General features: G+C 36.4%; 1 protein-coding gene across 1 annotated transcript in view; it reads left to right on the forward strand.

Annotated features, from left to right (window-relative positions):
- The window catches only part of MED13 (mediator complex subunit 13), a 93,197-nt gene that overhangs the window by 11,866 nt on the left and 58,826 nt on the right, over window positions 1-22,505 (forward strand). The window contains exons 4-8 of the mRNA XM_036835246.1: window positions 15,794-15,939; window positions 16,768-16,965; window positions 18,423-18,617; window positions 19,183-19,345; window positions 19,541-19,651. Of these exons, the coding sequence (XP_036691141.1) occupies window positions 15,794-15,939; window positions 16,768-16,965; window positions 18,423-18,617; window positions 19,183-19,345; window positions 19,541-19,651 (813 nt within the window). The remainder of the gene's footprint in view (window positions 1-15,793; window positions 15,940-16,767; window positions 16,966-18,422; window positions 18,618-19,182; window positions 19,346-19,540; window positions 19,652-22,505) is intronic.

The following is a 22,505-nucleotide window of genomic DNA, read 5'->3' on the forward strand; positions in this document are numbered from 1 at the left end:
AAAATGAAGGAAATTTATTAGTTTTCCCTAAAAGATGTGAGGGTATGAAGTATTGGCTGTGATTGTAATCATTGTTGAGATGTCATTTTTTTATGTCACGTGCACATCTTTTTTCATGCACACCCGAAATTTTTTCATACATCCCTTATTAGTTTCAGTGGAATGGATGACTAGGTAAGCCTGGACAAATCAAGACTCTTTTCATTTTTTTCTCTCTGAAAATTAAAATAAACCTTTATTGTCAACAGAATAATTAATCGTACAAGTTAGGACTGCATTCAGTTGCAAATGACAGAAAACCTAACTACCTGGCTTATGTAGGAATTGATTTTTCTCAATAGCAAGGAGTCTGGAGGTAGATAATCTGTTCAATAACGTCATCAAAACTCAGGTTCCCTCAAGTTTTCTGCTCTTTCATCTTTAGCCTTTGGCTTTTATCCTCATGGCCCCAGTAAGTGTTGCATCTCCAAACCTCACTCACAGTGGATTCCAGGCAGGAAGAGGAAGGGAGGGAGGAAGTGAGAAGGAGTGACCCTTGGATCAGAAAGTAGATTCTTTTCTGGAAACTTTAGCTGACGTTTAATTGGCTATACTACTGAGAGAAATATTTTTTTATATGGGAACATTGCCACTCTGAGCAAAATAAGGCTCTGGTTAGTAAGAAGAAATGGAGAATAGATACTAGGTAGGCAGTTAATTAGAGGAAGGGGAATAAGTATCAGGTAGGCAATTAGCAGTGTTCACTGTATATATTTATATAGTTTTAAGAAGTCAAGCTGATTACCAAGATTTAAAATGAAGCGCTATAATCCTGAGCCCAACTACTAGATGTGCTCCTCAGAGGCAGTCCCTTTTAATTCTTTTAACTGTCTTAATTTATGTATTTAAAAACTTACAAGCAGATACCGTGCTGATTCCTGAGTTTTCTGTTATTTCAGTTATTCAGGATTTAATCTATTGACTTTCTATTAATGGTTTAGCTATCTTACTACCCCAGATGCTTAGACATCGGCATACCTATATACTCTTTTCCCTCTTCCCTTCTCTTTTTTCCCATATCTTGCCAGTATAGTTAGGAGATTTGGTAAAAAACAATACCTATTGTTTCTATTACTATAATTTTATAAATATTATTTTCAGTGAGCCATTTGGTATATTAGGATTACATTCCATTTCCTCTCTATAATTTTGTTTTCCCCAGTGTTAATGATTATCTCTTTTTTCACTTAATTATCTATGTCAGGGGCTGGTAAACTACCACCACACAGGGCAAACATAGCCTGCCACCTGTTTCTGTAAATAAAATTTTTATTGTAACACAGCCCTGTTCCTTCATTTGGATTATTTTATGCCTGCTTTCACACTACAGCAGAATTGAATAGTTGTGACAAGAGACAGATGACTCCACAAAGCCTAAAATATTTAGCCTAAAATATTTCTCTGGCTCTTTACAGATAAAGTTTGCTGAGCCCTGATCTATGTACTTATTGGTAATTTGCCCCTAGGCTACCTACCAGAAGTATAAATCTCCCTTCCCAACCTTTAAGGAGTGTGTGTAATCTTTCAGTTTCTTCCCTCTCTCTTTCTCCCTCTCCCTCTCTCCCTCCCTCCCTCCCTCCCTCCCTCTCTCTCTCTCTCTCTCTCTCTCTCTCTCTCTCTCCCTCCCTCCCTCTCCCTCTCTCTCTCTCCCTCTCTCCCCCCTCTCTCTCCCCCCTCTCTCTCCCTCCCTCCCTCCCTCCCTCCCTCTCTCTCTTTCTCAATATCACTATTTGAGCCCTTCATTGTTCTGTTCCAATTTGGACTTCTTGTTCTATAAGGCCTGTTTCACAGCAGTCATCTTGGGAATTCTCTTCGCCTTTTTGTCTGTGTTGGATCCCTTATTTTCTGGATGTCATGTTTTCTTTTTTTGTCTTACTGTTTTGGTAGTGCCCATCTACCTGTAGTTTCCTGAATTACATAAGAAGTAATATTTTTGAGATCCTGAATGTCTGAATTACCTCCTTTTCTACTCTTAAGACTTTTGGGCACTAAAATGCTGACTGGAAGTCCTATGTATGTGAATAGCTCTGAAGTTGCAGGCTTTAGTATGGTGATTGGTGAGGAACCTGGCCATTTTTATTTAGAACTGTGCTGTTATTATAGTAGCCACCAGCCAGTTTTAGCTATTTAAATTTCAATTAATTGAAAAAATAAAAATTCAGTTCCTCAGTTGTGCAAACCACGTTTCAAATGCTCTTATGACTGCTGGCTATTGTATTGGGTAGTGTAGGTAGAGAATATTTCTATAATTGCAGAAAGTTCTTTTGGATGGTATTGCTTACACCCGGGCCTTTACACTTATAATTAAAATAATACCTTAGGAGCATCACTAAAGAAGTCAGTCAAGGTTTTTTTGTTTTGTTTTTTGGCAGTAAATGAAAGACTATACTTTAAATTTCACCGTAAAGCTATGTTTATCTTCTGCCACACCTGTGGCTTTTACACAGTCTCTTTATCTCCATTTTAATTAAATATAAGCACCACAAGATTTAAGGTGGTATATTAGTAGCCATTTTATATAGCTTTAGGATGTCCTTTGGTTGGGTTCCTCAATACCTCTGAAAACCTGAACTTCTAGGGAAGCTAAGAGCTATCACTGTTATGTTTTCTAAGGACTCAGTTCCTTTCTTCTTGTCTTCTAAGGTAGCACTGTCTAATAGAAATATAATGTGAGTCGCATATGTGTTTTTTTTTTTTATTTTTTATTTATTTGTTTATTTATTTATGACTGTGTTGGGTCTTCGTTTCTGTGCGAGGGCTTTCTCTAGTTGCGGCAAGTGGGGGCCACTCTTCATCGCGGTGCGTGGGCCTCTCACTATCGTGGCCTCTCTTGTTGCGGAGCACAGGCTCCAGATGCACAGGCTCAGTAATTGTGGCTCACGGGCCTAGTTGCTCCGTGGCATGTGGGATCTTCCCAGACCAGGGCTCGAACCCGTGTCCCCTGCATTGGCAGGCAGATTCTCAACCACTGCGCCACCAGGGAAGCCCCCCGCATATGTGTTTTTAAATCTGGTAGTAGGCACATTAAAGAAAGTTTTTTAAAAAGTGAAATGAATTTTAATATATTTAACCTAATATATCTAAGATATTTCAGCATGTAGTTACATATAAAGATGATAAGAACGAGGTATTTTCTTTCTTTTTTTTTTTTTTTAAAACTAAGTCTTTGAAATCTAATATGCATTCTGTACTTAGAGTACACCTCAGCGTTGTCTGGTCACATTTACAAGTGCTGAATAGTCATTTGTATATTGGTTTGCATTAACAGCACAGTTCTAGGGCTTGAAGCCCAGCTGGACTTGGTAGTGCTTATTGGTAAAAGATCTCTTCTCTCTGGTTTATGAACCCTCTTGGAATTGTATGCTAAATTGTGAGTGTACTCTAGAATCTCAAAAGTAGGGGAAACTTCCATCTTATGTCAAGGTATCCACTATTTGCCAAGTTGGGCATAGTTACTGTCTTGTTTTTCCTCCTTTTAGCCTGTCTGTGCTAGTCTATTATTAATGTCTGTCATCAAGATTATTATGCATCCTATTTCTGAAGTCTTAAGTGATGATATAATAGTACTTATGACTCATGACATTTCTCTGTGATGCTTGAGCCATTAGGATTTGCATGGTCAGTTTTCCACATTCTCATGCTTTCCAGAAACATTAATGAGAAAAAAAACAAAGTGCTAAGAAAGACTTTTTTCTCTCTCTTTTTTCCTCCCCATTAAGCTTTTCTTACTATCATTTCTTACTATCATTCTTAGAGATTCATACAAATCTGTCTTTTTCAACTATTGGTTTTAGATATGAACCATAATAGAGAAATTTTTTTTTTTTAAGATTTATTGATTGATTGATTGATTGATTGATTGATTGCTATGTTGGGTCTTCGTTTCTGTGCCAGGGCTTTCTCTAGTTGCGGCAAGCGGGGGCCACTCTTCATCGCGGTGCGCGGGCCTCTCACTATCGCGGCCTCTCTTGTTGCGGAGCACAGGCTCCAGACGCACAGGCTCAGTAGTTGTGGCTCATGGGCCTAGTCGCTCCGTGGCATGTGGGGTCCTCCCAGACCAGGGCTCGAACCCGTGTCCCCCACATTAGCAGGCAGACCCTCAACCACTGCGCCACCAGGGAAGCCCAAGAAGTTTTTTTCCCGAAGGGAATGAGCATAACTGGCCAAGCAGTGTTTGAAATCAGGGCTTAATATGTATTAAATCAATTCTCGAAACAGAGCTATTACTCCAGTTTTACAGTTGATAAATCTGAAGCACAGGGAGGTTAAGGAACTTGTCCAAGGTCGTATTTCTTGCAGGTATTGGAGCTGGATTATAGGGCACGAAAAATATGAGACAGATTGTGGACCCTGTAGACCACTATATCTCTTGTACCTACATCTTTTTAAAGTTATTGGAAATAGTAAAACAGAAGACTTAAAAATTAAAAATATTAGCGAGTTACTATATTTCCTGAGCACTTGAAGTTGTAAACCAGAATAATATGTCATTGCTTTCTAAGTATTCTTTACTGTATAAGTAATGTGTTCACTGAGTGAGCAGAAGTATGTACAAAATCACAGATAAGGTGTTTTATTCTGGATTTTAATATAGATCTTTTGTTCATTGAGATATGGTAAGGATACCTGATACTGAAATTACACTTATAAATTTAAGAAATTTATAAAAATTACTGAGGGGGCTTCCCTCGTGGCACAGTGGTTGAGAATCTCCCCAATGCAGGGGACACGGGTTTCATCCCTGGTCCGGGAAAATCCCACATGCCGCAGAGCCACTAAGCCCGTGCGCCACAACTACTGAGCCTGTGCTGTAGAGCCCGCGAACCACAACTACTGAGCCTGCATGCTGCAACTACTGAAGCCTGTGTGCCTAGAGCCTGTGCTCCACAGCAAGAGAAGCCACCACAGTGAGAAGCCCACGCACTACAACAAAGAGTAGCCCCCACTCACTGCAACTAGAGAAAGCCCCGTGTGCAGCAATGAAGACCCAATGCAGCCAAAAATAAATAAATTTTTTTTTTTTTTTTTTAAAAAGAGCTTTAAAAAAAAATTACTCTGAGGGCTACAGAAATACAGATTAATGCAGTGGTTCCCAAACTTGTCCGGATGTGTAATCACCTTGAGAGATTAAAAAAATAACCTGTGTATTAACCTGGGAGTGTGGTCTGGGCTTTGGAATTTTTAAAAGATCTCTGTGTGATTCTAATGAAAGACAGTTTTGAAAACTATTGAATTGATGGAATAAAAATCTAGGAATTAGGATGACTAGGATTTTTGGGGGGGGGGGATGTTAATTATTTCAAATAATGTTAAAATGGATGATTGTGAACAGTTGTGCATAATTTTAAAAGTATCACCATAACATGTTGCTATTAGATAACATAAATAGAAATATAGGACCAATTACATAAATTTTATCAATCCAGTGAACAGAATAGGATTGTTTTTTTTTTTTCATTGTGGTAAAATAGACACAACAAAATTTACCATTTTAGCCATTTTTCAAGTGTATGGTTCCATGGCATTAAGTACATTCACATTGTTGTGCAGCCATCACATTATCTATCTCCAGAACTTTTTCATCATCCTAAACTGAAAATCTGCCCATAAAATGATAACTCCCTGTTTTCTCCCCCTCCCAGCCCCTGGTAACCACCATTCTACTTTCTGTCTCTATGAATTTGACTGTTCTAAGTACCTTACATAAGTGGAATCATATAGTATTTGTCTTCTTGTGTCTGGCTTATTTCACTTAGCATAATGTCCTCAAGGTTCTCATCTAGATTGCAGCATGCATTTTCATTTCTTTTTAAGGCTGAATAATTTTCCATTGTATTTTTATACCACATCTTGTTTATCCATTCACCTGGCATCTGACATTTGGGTTGTTTCCACTTTTTGTCTATTGTGAATAACGCTGCTGTAGATATTAGTGTACAAATATCTGCTTTCAGTTCTTTTGGGAATATATATAGAAGTGGAATTGCTAGATCATACAGTAGTTCTATTTTTATTTATTTTTTGAGGAATCGCTGAAGTCTTTTCCACATTGGCTGTACCGTTTTATATTCCTACGAGCAGTGCAGGAGGACTCCAATTTCTCCACATCCTCACCAACACTTCTTTTCTTTTTAAAAAAGTAGTAGCCATCCTTAGGGGTGTGAAGTGGTTATCTCATTGTCGTTTTGATTTGCATTTCCTAAATGATTAATGATGTTGAGCATCTTTTCACATGTTTGGTGGCTATTTATGTATCTTTGGAGAAATGTCTGTTCAAGTCCTTTACCCATTTTTATTATTATTATTTTTTTTATTATTTTTTTAAATTATTTATTTATTTATTTATTTAATTTATTTATGGCTGTGTTGGGTCTTCGTTTCTGCGCGAGGGCTCTCTCCAGTTGCGGCAAGTGGGGGCCATTCTTCATCACAGCACGCGGGCCTCTCACTATGGCAGCCTCTCTTGTTGCGGAGCACAGGCTCCAGACGCGCAGGCTCAGTAATTGTGGCTCACGGGCCCAGTTGCTCCGCGGCATGTGGGATCTTCCCGGACCGGGGCTCGAACCCGTGTGCCCTGCATTGGCAGGCAGACTCTCAACCACTGCGCCACCAGGGAAGCCCTACCCATTTTTAATTGGTTGTTAGGATGACTAGAATTTTAAGTCAACATTCCCTTTAACTACGTTTATAATTTTAAGACAAGTCACATAACTTCTTTGTGCCTTGAATTCCCTACCAGCAAAATGGGATGTCATCTTTCTGTAACTACCTAACAGAAGTGCCTCCTAAAGCAGTATAGATAACTGTTATATTATTAGAACAGCTAACTTTATTAGCATATTTTCATTTTCTGTCTTAGAATAAAGAATCTTTTGTTTAATTTCAGTACTTAAGGAACATTTTTCTACAATAGAAGATTATCTGTTGAGGTTTCGTCTGTAAAATTCTGCCTCACTCATGCCTTTTTGTTTTGGTTATTATAGTAAAAGCTCCTGGAGAGCAATTTTACTGTCTACAATACTTTATAGTAACGTAACAGTACCTTGGAGTCTCATTGTAGTTGCACATATTTGTTTTAACTCCACTTTTCTAAGTGCTAAGTACCAAAAATTAGATGATGTTATAAAATGATCTCTGTCTTTGAAAGACAAGCCATTGTGAATTTAGTATGGCAGTATTACCTAACATTTGCTTTGGCCTATAATATTTTCTGACTAGATTATCTTTAATATAGACATACTTTGGAGATATTGCAGGTTCTTTTCCAGACCACCACAGTACAGCACATATAATAAATCGAGTCACAAGAATTTATTTGGTTTCCAGTGCATTTAAAAGTTATGTTTACACTAACTGTAGTCTATTAAGTGTGCAGTAGCATTATGTCTAAAAAAACAGTGTATATAACTTAATTAAAAATACTTTATTTAAAAAATACTAACCATCATCTGAACTTTCAGCAAGTCGTAATTTTTTTGCAATAGTAACATCAAAGATCACTTATCACACATCACCATAACAAGTATAATAATGAAAAAGTTGGAAATGTGAGAATTAGCAAAATGTGACACAGAGACATGAAGTGAACATATGCTTGAAAAAATGGTGCCGACAGACTTGCTCGATGCAGGGTTATCACACACCTTCAGTTTGTAAAGCACTCAATTATCTGCGAAGTACAATGAAGCGAGGTATACCTCTGTAAGAATTTCAGAAATTTTATCCCATATTTAGAATGTTTAGTTTTTTCCTCCTATATCATGCACAAACTTGACTTATTTTAAACCATTTTATAACTAGATCAGACTGTATTGGAAACATATGCTAGCAGTATAGGAGGTGATATTTTTCTTAAAATAGGTAACTGAAAGTGAGAGCTTGCTGTTAAGTAGGGCAGTGCAGATAAATACTGGGAGCAGGGAGATTATTCTCTTCTAGTATTTTATGTATGAAATGAAACAGTTGAAAGCTGTATTTTATTTTAAGATTTTTTTTTTTTTGATGTGGACTTTTTTTTTTTAATTATTTATTTGTTTGGCTGCGTTGGGTCTTCGTTGCTGTGCGCGGGCTTTCTCTAGTTGCGGCGAGCGGGGGCTACTTTTTGTCGTGGTGTGCGGGCTTCTTATTGCGGTGGCTTCTCTTTGTTGCGGAGCACAGTCTCTAGGCATGCGGGCTGCAGTAGTTGTGGCTCGCAGGCTCTAGAGCGCAGGCTCAGTAGTTTTGTGGCACACGGGCTTAGTTGCTCCACGGCATGTGGGATCTTCCTGGGCCAGGGCTCGAACCCATGTCCCCTCCATTGGCAGGCGAATTCTTAACCACTGCACCACCAGGGAAGTCAGATGTGGACCATTTTTAAAGTCTTTATTGAATTTGTTGTAATATATTTTTTTTATGTTTTGGTTTTTTGGCCATGAGGCATGTGGAATCTTAGCTCCCTGACCAGGGATTGAACCTACACCCCCTGCATTGGAAGGTGAAGTCTTAACCACTGGACCCCCAGGGAAGTCCTGAAAGCTGTATTTTTAAGAACTCTAGTTCACTAATTAAGTATGAGAATATAAAGTTCAGGTCTCCTAGCCTCTTTGTCTTTAAGGATAAAGAACATGAGACTGTTTTAGGTTGTTGCATAAACTTACAGATGTTCTTGGAAGTATTTGCAATTTAGATTTTGGAATTTGCTATTGAGTTACTGAGTAAGCACACAGCATTCATAATCATTTGTATAGAGAGCATACTTACTTGATCCCTAAAACTAATCAAATTACAGTTTCTCTTTGTTTAGATTATTATTGCTTGAGTCACTTCCTTAATAAATGTTTTCCTTGACATAAAAGTATTTTTAGTAATTTCCCTTTATACTCTTAGATTTTGCCCCCTACCAAGAAATTTATCTTTTAATGTTACCTGAAAAACATGTAAGAAGCTTGTAATGTTAAAAAATATAGATTCGTTCTAACCAGTTTAATATGAAATTTTCTTAACTTTTTTAGCGTGTTGTCTTTTAAATTCTCATATCCTTTTTTGCTGTTTAGAGAGAGATGCTTTGAAAATTGATTTCTGCCAGCTTTATGTCAATACATATAATGGGCATTTCCCTCTCAAAAGTTAAACACTAGTGTTTGCTAAGATAAAAATACTATTTAGAAATTGTTAGGTATTTATACATTCTGTAACTCAACCTTAACAGTTATAGAAGAATTCTATCAGAAAAGAAGACACTCGAAAGAAAAGCACAAATATGGCTTCATAGGCATTCCCACATTTAGTAATGAGGTTAGTTGCATATATGTTTGTTTACTTTAGGTGCATTCTTTGAGGAAAATAAATGTATGAGACTTATGAGTAATTTAAAAAAATTCTAATGTTTCAACTGGTATCAAGAGTAATGTTTGGTATTAACAAAAGGTATGAGAGTCACACTCTTGATTTAGTGTTTTTCTTGAGCTGTGTTATAACATAGGCCACACCATCGCTTTGCTGAGAAACTTTTTTTTTTCCAGCCCTACAGTTTTTGGGCTGTTTATATTTCCTTTAAATTATGGTTGCAAGCCAGCAAGTTGTTTTCTGAGTTCTTCTCTTTCTTTTAGTACTTTATCAAGTGTAACTAGTAACAATCAAACTACATTTTCACTTGATATGTTCCCCCAATTCTGTAAGTTCATTTAGGCATGTTTTCTGCATTCCAGATTATTTCAGGCAACAGTTTTATGAAATATTTATCCATTATGTAACATGGGTTACCATTTTCCTCACTGTTTTTCAGTGTTTTATATTCCTTGCTACCAATCCTCTGATTGTAAAACTAATGCCACATATTTAGGTTTTTGTCATGGTAGTCCCTCACCTTTGGTGCCAGTTTCTGTATCAGCTATTGCTGTGTAACAAACTACCCCAAAACATAGGGGTTTAAAACAGCAGGTATGTATTCTCACTAATGTACATACAGGTTAGCCGGGGGTTAGCCAATCTAGTCACACTGTAAACCATAGTGTGGGTAGAAGTGTATTCCGTATGATTCTCGTACTCTTTAGACCAGTGAGCCAGTCAAGGCATGTTCTTATGGCAATTAAAGAAGCACCAGAGGGCAAGCTAAATTGCATAAGCATATTTCAAGCTTCTGCTTGGCCAAAGCAAGTCACAAAGCGGGCCTAAGTCAAAGGTTGGGGAAGTATATTTCACTTCTAATAAGAGGGACTACAAAGTCTGGATAAAGGGAGGGATGAACAAAACATTACGAAGCTACAGTAATCAAAACAGTGTGGTACTGTCATAAAGACAGACATGTAAACCAATGGAAGAGAATAGAAAGTTCAGAAATAAATTCTTGTGTATGTGTTCAAATAACCTTTGACAAGGGTGCCAGGACCACTTAATGGGGAAAGGATATTCTCTTCAACAAATGGTATTGGGAAAACAGGGTATCCACATGTAAAAGAAAGTAGTTGGACCCTTATATACAAAAAATAACTTAAAATGGATTAAAAACGTAAGACCTATAACTAATAAAACTGCTAGGAAAAAACATAGTGGAAAAGCTTCATGTCACTGGATTTGGCAATGATTTTGTGGTTATGACACCAAAAACATAGGCAGCAGAAGCAAAAATAGACAAGTGGGACTATATCAAGCCTAAATACCTTTGTGCGTCAAAGGACATAATCAACAGTGAAAAGGCAGTTTATGGAATGGGAGAGAATATTTGCAAATCATGTATCTGATAAGGTGTTGATATCCAGCATTATAAAGAACTCCTACAACTCCGCAAAATATCAAATAACCCAATTTAAAAATGGGCAAAAGACTTCAGTAGATGTTTCTTCAAAGAGCATGACATATACAAATGGCCAATAAGCATATGAAAGATGTTCAGCATCACTAATCAGAGAAATATAAATCCAAACCACAGTGAGATACCACCTCACATATGTTAGGATGGCTACTATTGAAAAAATAAAGAATAAAAAATGTTAGTGAGGGCAGAGAAATTGGAACCCATGTGCACAGTTAGTGGGATTGTAAAATGGTAGTCACTATGGAAAATGATATGGAGGTTCCTCCAAAAATTGAAAACGAAACTATCATGTGATCCTACTACTCCTTCCGAGTGTGTATCCAAAAGAAGCAATCCTACTTCTGAATGTGTATCCAAAAGAATCTAAAGCAGGATTTTGAAGAGATATTTGCACACCCATGTTCATAGCAGCATTATTCCTTATAGCCAAGAGGTAGAACCAACCCAAATATCCATTGATGGATGATGGCTAAGCAAAATGTGTTATATGCATAAAATGAATTATTATTCATTCTTAAAAGGAAAGAAATCCTGTTACATGCTACACTGTGGATGAACCTTGAGGACATTATGCCAAGTGAAATAAGCCAGTCACAAAAAGACATACTGTGTGATTCTACTTATGTGAGGTATCTAAAGTAGTCAAGTTCATAGAAGCAGAAAGTAGAATGGTGCTTTTAAGGGGCTCGTGGAGGGGGGGGAGTAGAAAGGGGAATTGTTGTTTAATGAGTGTAGTTTCAGATTTGCAAGATGATCAAGTTTCGAAGATCTGTTTTACAACGGTATGCATATACTTAACACTACTGACTGGTACACTTAAAATTGGTTAAGGTGGTACATTTTATGTTGTGTTTTTTTACAGTGATTAAAAAAATGAGAGGGGTGAAGAATTGGGACCAATAACTCTATCTTCCACAGATACTAAAGTTATGATTCCTTTTATCAAGGAATTTACAACCTGGCAGGGAGTTAAACTAGTAAATAATAGTAATGCTATGATAAATATTATTATAAGCATAGAATATTATGGGAGCACAGAAATCATGCTTAAAGGAGTCTTAAGGAATGATTAAGAAATGGAGAGAAATTTGTGGTAAACAAAGGGGTAGTTCTTGGTGGATTAAGTGTCCGTCTAGAGAGTTTGGCAAGTATCAGATTGTGAAGGGTCTAAAGTGCTGTGCTAAGGTTTTAGGGGTTTTTTGACTTAGTCCTGAAGGCATTGGGGAGCTGTTGATTTTGAGCCTCCCAGTTACATGATTAGAATTAATTTTTAGATAGCTGACAGTGGTGTAAAGAAAGATAAATTAGAGATTTTAACAGCTACTCAGACCTTAAAAAGACAAAAAACAAAAAATAATATTTAAGAACTAGAATCACTAGCAATTGGTGATAGATTAGCTGAATGTAGGGAGTTTCAGGAAAGTGAAAAATTTGGGATGATTTACATTTCTGGCTTGTACAACTATATATAGATATAGACTTGATAAGAAAAGGACTATGTTAGGGTAGAAAAAATAGGTGATTCAGATGTGGACTTTACAGTATTTAGTACGGTGTGCCAAGGACCTATTCTAGATGCTGGGGATACAACGTTGAACAAAGGAAACGGATTCCTCCTCCAGTAGCACTTACAATCTTGGTGACTATAAGAAATAAACAAACTGTATAATATGTTAGATTGTGATTATTTTTTTAAGCCAAAACAAATCCCAGAAGAGGAATTGAGGGACAATTTAAAGTAGGGTGATCAGTGAAGACCTCACCTAGAAAGTCTTTAAACAAAAACCTGATGAAGGTGAATATAGCTATTTAGAGTGTTCCAGATGGAGTAACAGTAGGTAAAAAGGCCTGATGTGTTTAAGGAACAGCAGAGGTCAGTTGAGGGAGAAGGGGAAGTATTAGAGGAAGACTAGTAAGAAATGAGATTGGCGAAGTAATATGTATTGGGAGGTCGGCTGATGTAAGGCACCATAAGAAATAAGAATAACTTTTATGACATTACTCAAGTGTGATTCTTTTTCCCTCAGGAATTAAAAGTTTATTTTCATTATCTACGTCTTGTTAAGACCGTATCTTAGTATCCTGTGCCTGATTTTTGTTACAGCACTTACCATAATTGTAATTAAATAATTGTGCTTAGCATAGTGTCGTGTGCTTTCCTATAAAATACTTTTTGAGTAAAGCATTTTATACTTTTGAATAAAGGAATAACACTTGCCTTCACTTGGTGGTTTAGTATATAGTGCATTTAGATCTGAATATAATACTAAGTTTAATGCAGAGTTGTTTTGAATGTGTGTGGGTGGGGAGAGTGACATGTATGTTTTGTTTTAAGCATTTAGAGTTAGGTTTGTGTTTGGTTACTTTTTTCTTTTTTCTTTTGTCTATTTTGTTGTATAGGTTCCTTGCCACTGCTGGAAAGCAATAATAAAATTGAGTTTATTTTAAATGAGCATTAGCAATGGTCTGTCTTTGGATGGATGATTTTCTAAGTGTATTAGTTAACAAGTCTCTTATCTTGATTTGGCGATTATTTTAGATTTATATGTCGACCCTTGAACAGCACGGGTTCACTTATATGCAGATTTTTTTCAGTAGTAAATACTGTATAGTACCCCATGATCCATGGTTGGTCAAATCTGTGGATTCAGAACCTTGCCTATGGAGGATGGACTAGGTTATATAGGGATATTCCATTGCATGGGGAGGGTTGGCACCCCTTAACCCCCCTGTGTTGTTCAAGGGTCAACTGTACTCTTATATCAAAGCAAATGTCTGTAGTCTTTGTAATTACTCAACCGTAGTTATTCCAATAGACTTAGTTTTTTAATCAGGAAACAAGCTTAATTTATTTATTAAATAATGTAAATAATTTTATTTCCTATAATCATCAATTATATCTCAATAAGGCAGGAACAGAAAAATTGGCTAAATGCAGTGTGGTATCTTGGATTGGATTCTGGAACATAAAAACGGCATAAGTGGAAAAATCTGGTGAAGAAATAAAAGACTGGCGTTAGTTAATAGTAGTAATGTGCCAGTGTTAATTACTTGTTTGACAAATGTAGCATGATTATGTAAGATGTTAGGGGAAACTGGGTGAAGGGTATATGGGAACTTTCTATACTATCTTTGTAACTTTTCTATAAGTTCAAAATTACTCTGAAAATAAGTTTGTTTCTTTTTAAAAAGCAACAGAAGCTACCGGGATGGGGAAGAATACAGTAATCACTAATTAATGTATAGAATTCATAAATTTTAAAAATTTAAGAGTAAAATGATTCAGGTAGTACAGATGGTATCATAAATTTAGAAGAAGCAAAGATCCTTGCTTAATTACTCTAGTCTCGTTCCCTGGAAGTAACCAGGTTTTGTTTGTTTTTTATTTTTGTTTTTTAATTTTTTGTTTACTTCTTCTGGTGGTTACTGCCATAATTCCAGAGATGCTTATACGTCTAGGCCTTGATTGATCAACTTTAGACAGTGTCTACTGACTCTTTACCATGAAAGATTTGTTTTATTAGTTACATTATTTTCAGGTTTTGTTAGTATCTTTTTTTTTTTTAATTTTATTTATTTACTTATTTATTTATGGCTGTGTTGGGTCTTCGTTTCTGTGCGAGGGCTTTCTCTAGTTGTGGCAAGTGGGGGCCACTCCTCATCGCGGTGCGCGGGCCTCTCACTATCGTGGCCTCTCTTGTTGCGGAGCACAGGCTCCAGACGCGCAGGCTCAGTAGTTGTGATTCGCGGGCCTAGCTGCTCCACGGCATGTGGGATCTTCCCAGACCAGGGCTCGAACCCGTGTCCTCTGCATTGGCAGGCAGATTCTCAACCACTGCGCCACCAGGGAAGCCCTGTTAGTATCTTTTTAACTTGAATGATACGCTTAAATTTCAGTTTCTTCTTCTATCAACTTTAGACGTTATTTGTTGACATATATATGATGAAGAAATTCTCAGCTCTGCATTACTCTTGACCTCTTTCCTACCTTGTATTTCCCCACTTCTGTTAACTATAGTATTACTTTTACTGTAACTTAATTTTAATTCATTATGCCCTTGCCTTGTCCAGAAATAATTCAAGGGGCTTATAGATATATGCAACAGATTTTGAGCTTATTAGTGGTTATATTTTAAAGAACTGGTTCTTTAAGATGATTTTTAAGATAAATGTGTGGAGAAGGAATAAGGAAAGTAAATTCTTCTTAGTGTATAATCTCATTCCCTTCTGGGCCACTCGACATTTCTAAATTTTATCTTAAGGGTACATCTACTTTCCTCTTGGGAACTTTTATTTTCCAACTTGTATACCCAGTCATATCTAAATTTCATAAGATGTTCTATTTTGCATATAACTTTGATTCTAGGATGCCTTCAGTTGTAAGACCCATCATTGCTTTAAAATAACTGTTCATTGGGGATGGGGGCAGTACATTAAATGCTTGGTTAATTGAATTCAGCCCAATTTCAGAAATAGTAAAATGAGAAAATATATTTGTATTTAATTTTTTTATATAGAGGGGAAAACAAACAAAAAAATTAGGTCATCTTTAATTCTATTGTACACCTAGATTTTTTTTCACCAAAGTAACCTTTCTTTTTTCCTTTGAAAAAAATTGAGACTGTAAGCCTGCCTTTTCCATTAAACCCACTCCCCCACCTTTATTTATTTTGGTGGCTATATCATAATTGTATGTGTGGGTGTACCTAACTTGTTTAACTGGTTCCTTTCTTTGCAGCTTTTTCTATTATAAGCAGTACTGTGAAGAACATTTCTTATAGCTAAATCTTTGCTCATATCTGTGGTTTTTGGGGGTTTTTTTCCCTTTAGATGATGAGGTGGAATTTCTGGGTTAAAAGAGAATGTACATTTTTGTGGTATAACTTCGTAAAAAGGAAAAGCAACTTGACTTCTTTTTGGCTATAAATCATTACTAAAATATAACTTTTTCTTCTTTATTAGTGAACACTTGTCCTGCTCTTTCACCTTTTTCTTGCATGGAGACAGCAATGTTTGTACCAGTGTGGAAGTTAACCAACATCAACCTGTATACCTTCTTAGTGAAGAACATATCACCCTTGCTCAACAGTCTAATAGCCCATTTCAAGGTAGATTATTTTATTGGCTTAGTCATTTGATCTTTTATTTTTGTGTCAAGAAAAAATTCTTACTGAAATTTGTAACGATTAATGAGATTTCCCCCGATCTTTAGCCTAATGATGATTCTGATGTAGTTTACTTCTTCCCCATTTGAGTATTAAGTCAATGAAATAAGTTTTTTAATACAAATATTTAAAAAATTTCTTGTATGTGAATGTTAGCGTAATTTAAAGTGTTTCTTTAAATAGCCTCTGGATGGTGTACATGTTTATATTTTCAAAGTTACTTTGTGTATCAGGTCACATAAGCCGTTTTTAACATAGGTACACAGAACTTTTGATATAATTCTTACTGTGAAAGTGGTTGAACTCTAGAGGAAATATTTTATAAGATTGATGATTTGTTTTTAAGAACTGGCAGTATGTTCTTGTTTTAATTCTAAGCCTAGTATTTGCTCTTTAAAAAATTACATGGCAGCATATAATAAGTAGTTAGATTTATTTACACACACACACATTATTTTTCCTCAAATTGCTTTTCCTTAGGGGAAAGTCAAGAGAAGTTGAAGGATATACAAATATTCCCAGTTTATGTAGGAATTCTATCCATCTGAGATTTTTGGGTAGACGAAATTTTAAGTTTTTATAATAAACTCAGTGTTGTACTTTATCTTCAAAATAATGAAGTACAATAAATTGATTTTCTCTGGAATTGATGATTATGGATTTCCTTTTCCTTTTTTGGAATTGCATAATTACTTGCCATACTGTTCAATGTCATCTTATTTGGTATAATCATCTTTAGTTACTTACTTGATATCTGTTTTCGGTTTCTAGTTATCTTAAGCCCATTTGGACTAAATGGCACTCTCACAGGACAGGCATTCAAGATGTCCGATTCAGCTACAAAAAAATTGATTGGTGAATGGAAACAGTTCTATCCTGTCTCATCGTGTTTGAAGGAGATGTCTGAAGAAAAGCAGGAAGATATGGATTGGGAAGATGATTCTTTAGCTGCAGTAGAAGTTCTTGTTGGTAGGGATTCCGAGTATTTAATCCTAAGGGGGGAAATATGTGACTATATGTATTAGTTAGATTTTGCTGAATAAAAACTCTGATATCTTAGTGGCTTTTAACAGCAAACATTTATTTCTTCCTTATTTCCTGCTTACAGTACATAAGGGCTGCAGCTTGGTTATGGTTTGGCTCCTTGTGTCTTCTCATCCTGCAACCTAGGTTCAAGGAGTACCCAAGTATCTGGGACATACTATTCTTACAAGAACAGAGGAATAATAGGGACTGAGCCTAACCATATAAGTGTATTTAAAGCTTCTGCTAGGATATGATGTATGTTGCATCTGCTCACACTCCATTAGGTAAAACTAGTCATATGGCCAAGCCAAAGTCATCGGGGCAGGGAAATACATTCCACCTAGAGGGAAAAATGCTAAAGGTGGGAAGAAAATAATTGTGAATGAATAATATTTGGAGGTTGGAAAGTTGACAGCGTGTGTGATGCAGTATTTTAACATTTGGTAAAGCTGTTGCTTCTGATAAAAGGCAGAAAATGTATACCTAAAGGACTTGTGGCTTTGATTTGCTTTGTCCAGGTCAGCACTATTTAGGTTGGCTTTATTATATTTATCTTCTTACTTAGGGACCTAGGTTAATAAGGTAAACTATATTTGAAACTTGCAGAGACAAGGCAGAGGACATAAAGTAGGAGAGGCTGCATTGATCCTGCAAGTACATCTGAAGTTCCTATTGGGATGTGGCATCTATCACATGCGCTTACATTCCAGAGCAAGTTGTACAGCCCAGCTTAACAATGAGATGAAGATGTATACTCCACCTTAGAGAGACATGGGAGGTGTGGGAAATGTATGGGTGAACAGATAATTGGTTGAGCAGATTAGAATTTGCAACACTGTATTTAATGGATTCATATGGTAAATGTTATATATGAGATTACATAATTTTTTTAATAAAAGAAATATCAGTATTCAATTTCAATAAATATATTACCAGAGTAGTTGTGTCAAAAACAAAAACAAAACACAAACATATATTTGGCTTTTTAAATAGAGGCATATAAAGAAGAAAACAGAAAATGGTCCGTATTTCTAGTGCCAGTTACCTTTGTTAAAGTTTTAAAATAAATTTGGTCAAATTTGCAAATAAAGATCTTTTTTTTTTTTTTAAAGAAATACACATTCATGGTTAGAAAATCCAAAAGCAAAAAGAGAAAGCTGCTTTCTTCTAAGTCTCTGTCACTAAAGGTAACCACTACTACCAGGCTCTTGTGGCTTCTTCAAGAAAAACCTTATGCCAGAAAGAGTACATTTATAAAAGTACATTAAATGTATTTTTATTTTAACAAGTGTGATCATATTATATCTACTTTTCCGTTATTGCACTTTTGAGTGAAACTAATCCCACTGCAGTCACAATAGTAATTGATTTTCTTATCCTTTTTTTTTTTTTCATTTTAGCTGGTGTCCGAATGATCTACCCAGCATGCTTTGTTCTAGTCCCTCAGTCAGACATTCCTACTCCTAGCTCTGTGGGATCCTCTCACTGTTCAGCTTCTTGCTTGGGTGTCCACCAAGTGCCTGCTTCCACAAGAGATCCTGCTATGTCTTCAGTTACTCTTACACCACCTACATCTCCTGAGGAAGTTCAAACAGGTATTGTACTAGTTTGTTTCATTAGCTCTAGTGATAAATCTGTTATCTTGAATATAGTAAACACTTAAAAAATAATTATTTTGGAATAATTTCAAACTTACTGAAGTGTTTGTAAGTACAGTGCAAGGAGCTCTTCTCATTCAGATTCCCAAACTGTTAACATTTGCTCCGTCACCCTCTGTCTACGCATACATTCCTTATTACTGGTCTTTTTCTGAACCATTTGAGAAAAAGCTGCAGACATGATGCCCCATCACCCCTAAGTACTCAGTTTGTTTCCCAAAATTAAGTACACTTTCCTATATGACTACCATTTAATCTTCCAAGTCAGGAAATTAACATTGATATAACACTATCATCCAGTTCTCATTCCCTGTTCAAATTTTTTTTTTTTTTTGGCTTTCTGTATTTTAAGTAAAGTGACATGCTTTTTTGCCTCAAAATATAAGTAGGCTTACCAGATAGCTGGATCAAGTTATATCAGAAATTTAAAAAAACAAAAACAAGATAATGTTATTTTAAACCTACCTTTATTCTCCTACAGCCTGTTCTTTTTTGTTTTCAGTTGATCCTCAGTCTGCCCAGAAATGGATCACATTTTCTTCAGTATCTGATGGCTTCAGCTCTGATAGTACTAGCCATCATGGTGGGAAAATACCCAGAAAATTAGCAAATCATGTGGTGGATAGAGTTTGGCAAGAATGTAATTTGAACAGAGCACAGAACAAGTATGTATTTTCATCTTCAAGTTTAAAAATTGCATGTTGGTAGTTACTTGTAGATAAGAGATACTTAAAGTATAAACCGTTATTCATATGATTTTAATTGAAAAAATGGATTTCTAAAAATTCAACTTTAATGCTTAATTCAGGGTTACAAAAAATTTTATGAATTCTAAAGAGTTTTATAATTTCAAATCTTAGGAGGAAGTATTCGGCTTCATCAGGTGGTCTATGTGAAGAAGAGACAGCCGATAAAGTAGCATCCTGGGATTTTGTTGAAGCTACACAAAGAACAAATTGCAGCTGTTTGAGGTAGATGTTTTTTTCTTTTCCATTTGATTGATGTCGGTATATACACGTATGTGTGGTAGTTTCTTATGCTGTTGCATACTTAGGCCCCACTTTGTTTGAGATACCTTACGTAAACACACTGTTAAGATTTTTTCCAAAAGAAAAAAATATGAGGAAAATAAAAATTCAGTAATACGGAGCTGATTGTAGAAGGACGTACAAATGTATGTCATAGGTTCTTATACAGTTACCAGAGCTGGACTGTGAAAGCTTGGATTCATAGCCAAATAAAAGAATTTTATACTGAATTATGGAATATATAGCATCTATAAGGTAAGAGGAACACAAGTCTCGAGCAAAGTGTTCATAAATGGCACTGTGCTTGAGAAATTTCTCCCAAGCGTTCTCATAAAAAAGATGATATATGATATAGTGAGATAAAATTTTTCTCAGTCTTTTTTTATTGTAAATACAATATTGGGTTTTGTGCAGCAGTTTCTTATAACATCCCTTTGGTCAAGCTGTAGGTGAAATGCTGAACTAAGATTCAGAAAATAAGATTCTACAAGGGACCAAAACTGTACTGTAAAAATACAGGCTTTCTAATAGACTGTGTTGGTTGAAAGGTCGGTAGAAGAATGGATGTACTTGGAATTCTTTAGGCAATGGTATTTATTTTATATATTGGGGATTTTGATGAGATTTGTTTATCACAGGCATAAAGATTATGTTGTCTAGAGTGTATTATTTTATTCTACAGATTAAAGGTAGATCGTATGTTTTTGCAGTCAAGTAAATAAATAATGGCATTGACATCCCAAACCATGACACACGAATGCACAGTTGGCCACCCCTTCTTGTCATGGCTGTGAGCCAAAGGGATGGAGTGCTTGCAGGTTAGGGCTAAGGGTTTTCTTACATTAGCTCTGTTTGATTGAGTACAATGACAGACTCTCAAGTGTTCTGATGTGTTTTTGCATAGATTAAGTTTTCTTTTATATAGATTCTTTGGATTAAACACTGTACAGTTTTTTAAAGTCTGGCAACTTTGTTAAAAACTTGCCTCTGTTGTTGACAGAGAGATTGGAATAAAAATATGGATAGATTAGCTCCTGTTTAACAGTTTAAAATAGTAAAAACCACACTCACCTTGAGGGAAAAAAACCAAACTTAGTCTTTTTTTTTTTGGCCACGTTGGGTCTTCGTTGGTGTGCATGGGTTTTTCTCTAGTTGGCGGCGAGCAGGGGCTACTCTTCGCTGCAGTGCGCGGGCTTCTCATTGCGGTGGCTTCTCTCGTTGCAGAGCACGGGCTCTGGGCATGCGGGCTCAGTAGTTGTGGCTCGCGGGCTCTAGAGTGCAGGCTCAGTAGTTGTTGCGCACGGGATTAGTTGCTCCGAGGCATGTGGGATCTTCCCGGACCAGGGCTGGAACCCGTGTCCCCTGCATTGGCAGGCGGATTTGTAACCACTGTACCACCAGGGAAGTCCCAAACTTAGTCTTGAAATGCAGGGCTTCAGTGCATTTTTTGTCTAAGACCAAGGGTGTTGGCAAACTACGATCTGTTGACCACATTTGGCTCACCTATTTTGTATGGCGTGTGAGCTGAAATGATTTTTACAGTTGTAAATATTTGAAAAAAATGAAAGGAAAATATTTTGCGAAAGTTATGTGAAATTCAAATTTTAGTGTCCATAAATAAGAATTTATTGGGACAGAGCCACATCTGTTCATACACATATTAACTGTGGCTGCTTTTACAGAGTTGAGTGGTTACAAGGCAGACGGTATGGCCCCCCAGAGTCTAAAATGTTTACCATCCGGTCCTTTACCGAAAAAGTTTGCCAATCCCTGGTCTAAGACCAATAGAATGCTTAAATGAAATTAGACTTTTCTTTCACTGTATTGGTATTTTTATCAAGCAACTCTTCTTTTTTAGTTTCTAACCTAGGCATTTCTTTATTCTTTTTGAAAGATTTGGGTTTTAAGTCTATTTGTCTAGAATAGTTGTAGAGGAAGACACTCAAAATGCATGTTGGTAAACATAAGTTTTAATTATTGCTCTAAGCCGAACTTTTATTTTTAAAAACATACTTTCTTTCCTAATTCCAGGAATTCCTCCTAGGTATGTAGAGGTTTGATATGAAATTTCATATAATCTATATGTTTGACTAGCTTTGGTAAATTTACCCTTCAAGTAAATACAGTGTTTCTAATCATTTACTTTTTTATTTTTTATTTTTTTCATTCATTTTTCAGTTTTTTCATTTTTTTTACTGCTGCATATTGTAGATTCCTCCTCTACCCCTGCCTCTCCCCCCAAATCTGGTTCTCTTCTTTAGTTCATAAGTAAGGCTTGAAACAGACTTGGAGCCACCCTATTATGTGTATCCTCTCCTGGTATAGAATATAGGAGGTAGCGCATACATTGATAACTGACTGTACTAGTCAGCCAGTCTGTTCTCAGATCTATCCCTACATTTTCCCTGCTCTGTTCTGTTCTGCAGGGAGTTACAATTCCTAGGCTCCCTTGCTTTTAACATGTGTTTTTTGGTTTCCCCCCCTCCCCCCCGGTTTTATTGCGATATAACTGACAAATGATATTGTATGATTTTAAGATGTCAGCGTGATGATTTGATTAGGCTCACTTGCTTTTTGGAGTTGGCTAGTTGGAGGCACTAAGAGAAGATTGGTTGATAAGAGGAGGGAAGAAGCCAGGGTATTTCCCCACCCCTTTTTTGAGCCGACTCCAGCAGCAGCTCTTTGTCCCATTAACAGGCCCTTCTTCTGTGGTCCCAGTTACCATTGGGCAGTTCCTGCTGTGGTTGTAGCACCATCCCAAGCTTCTGTGATCTGATAAGACTACTTCATCTTATTG

Source organism: Balaenoptera musculus, chromosome 20 (genome assembly GCF_009873245.2).
Source record: "Balaenoptera musculus isolate JJ_BM4_2016_0621 chromosome 20, mBalMus1.pri.v3, whole genome shotgun sequence".
Taxonomy (NCBI): domain Eukaryota; kingdom Metazoa; phylum Chordata; class Mammalia; order Artiodactyla; family Balaenopteridae; genus Balaenoptera; species Balaenoptera musculus.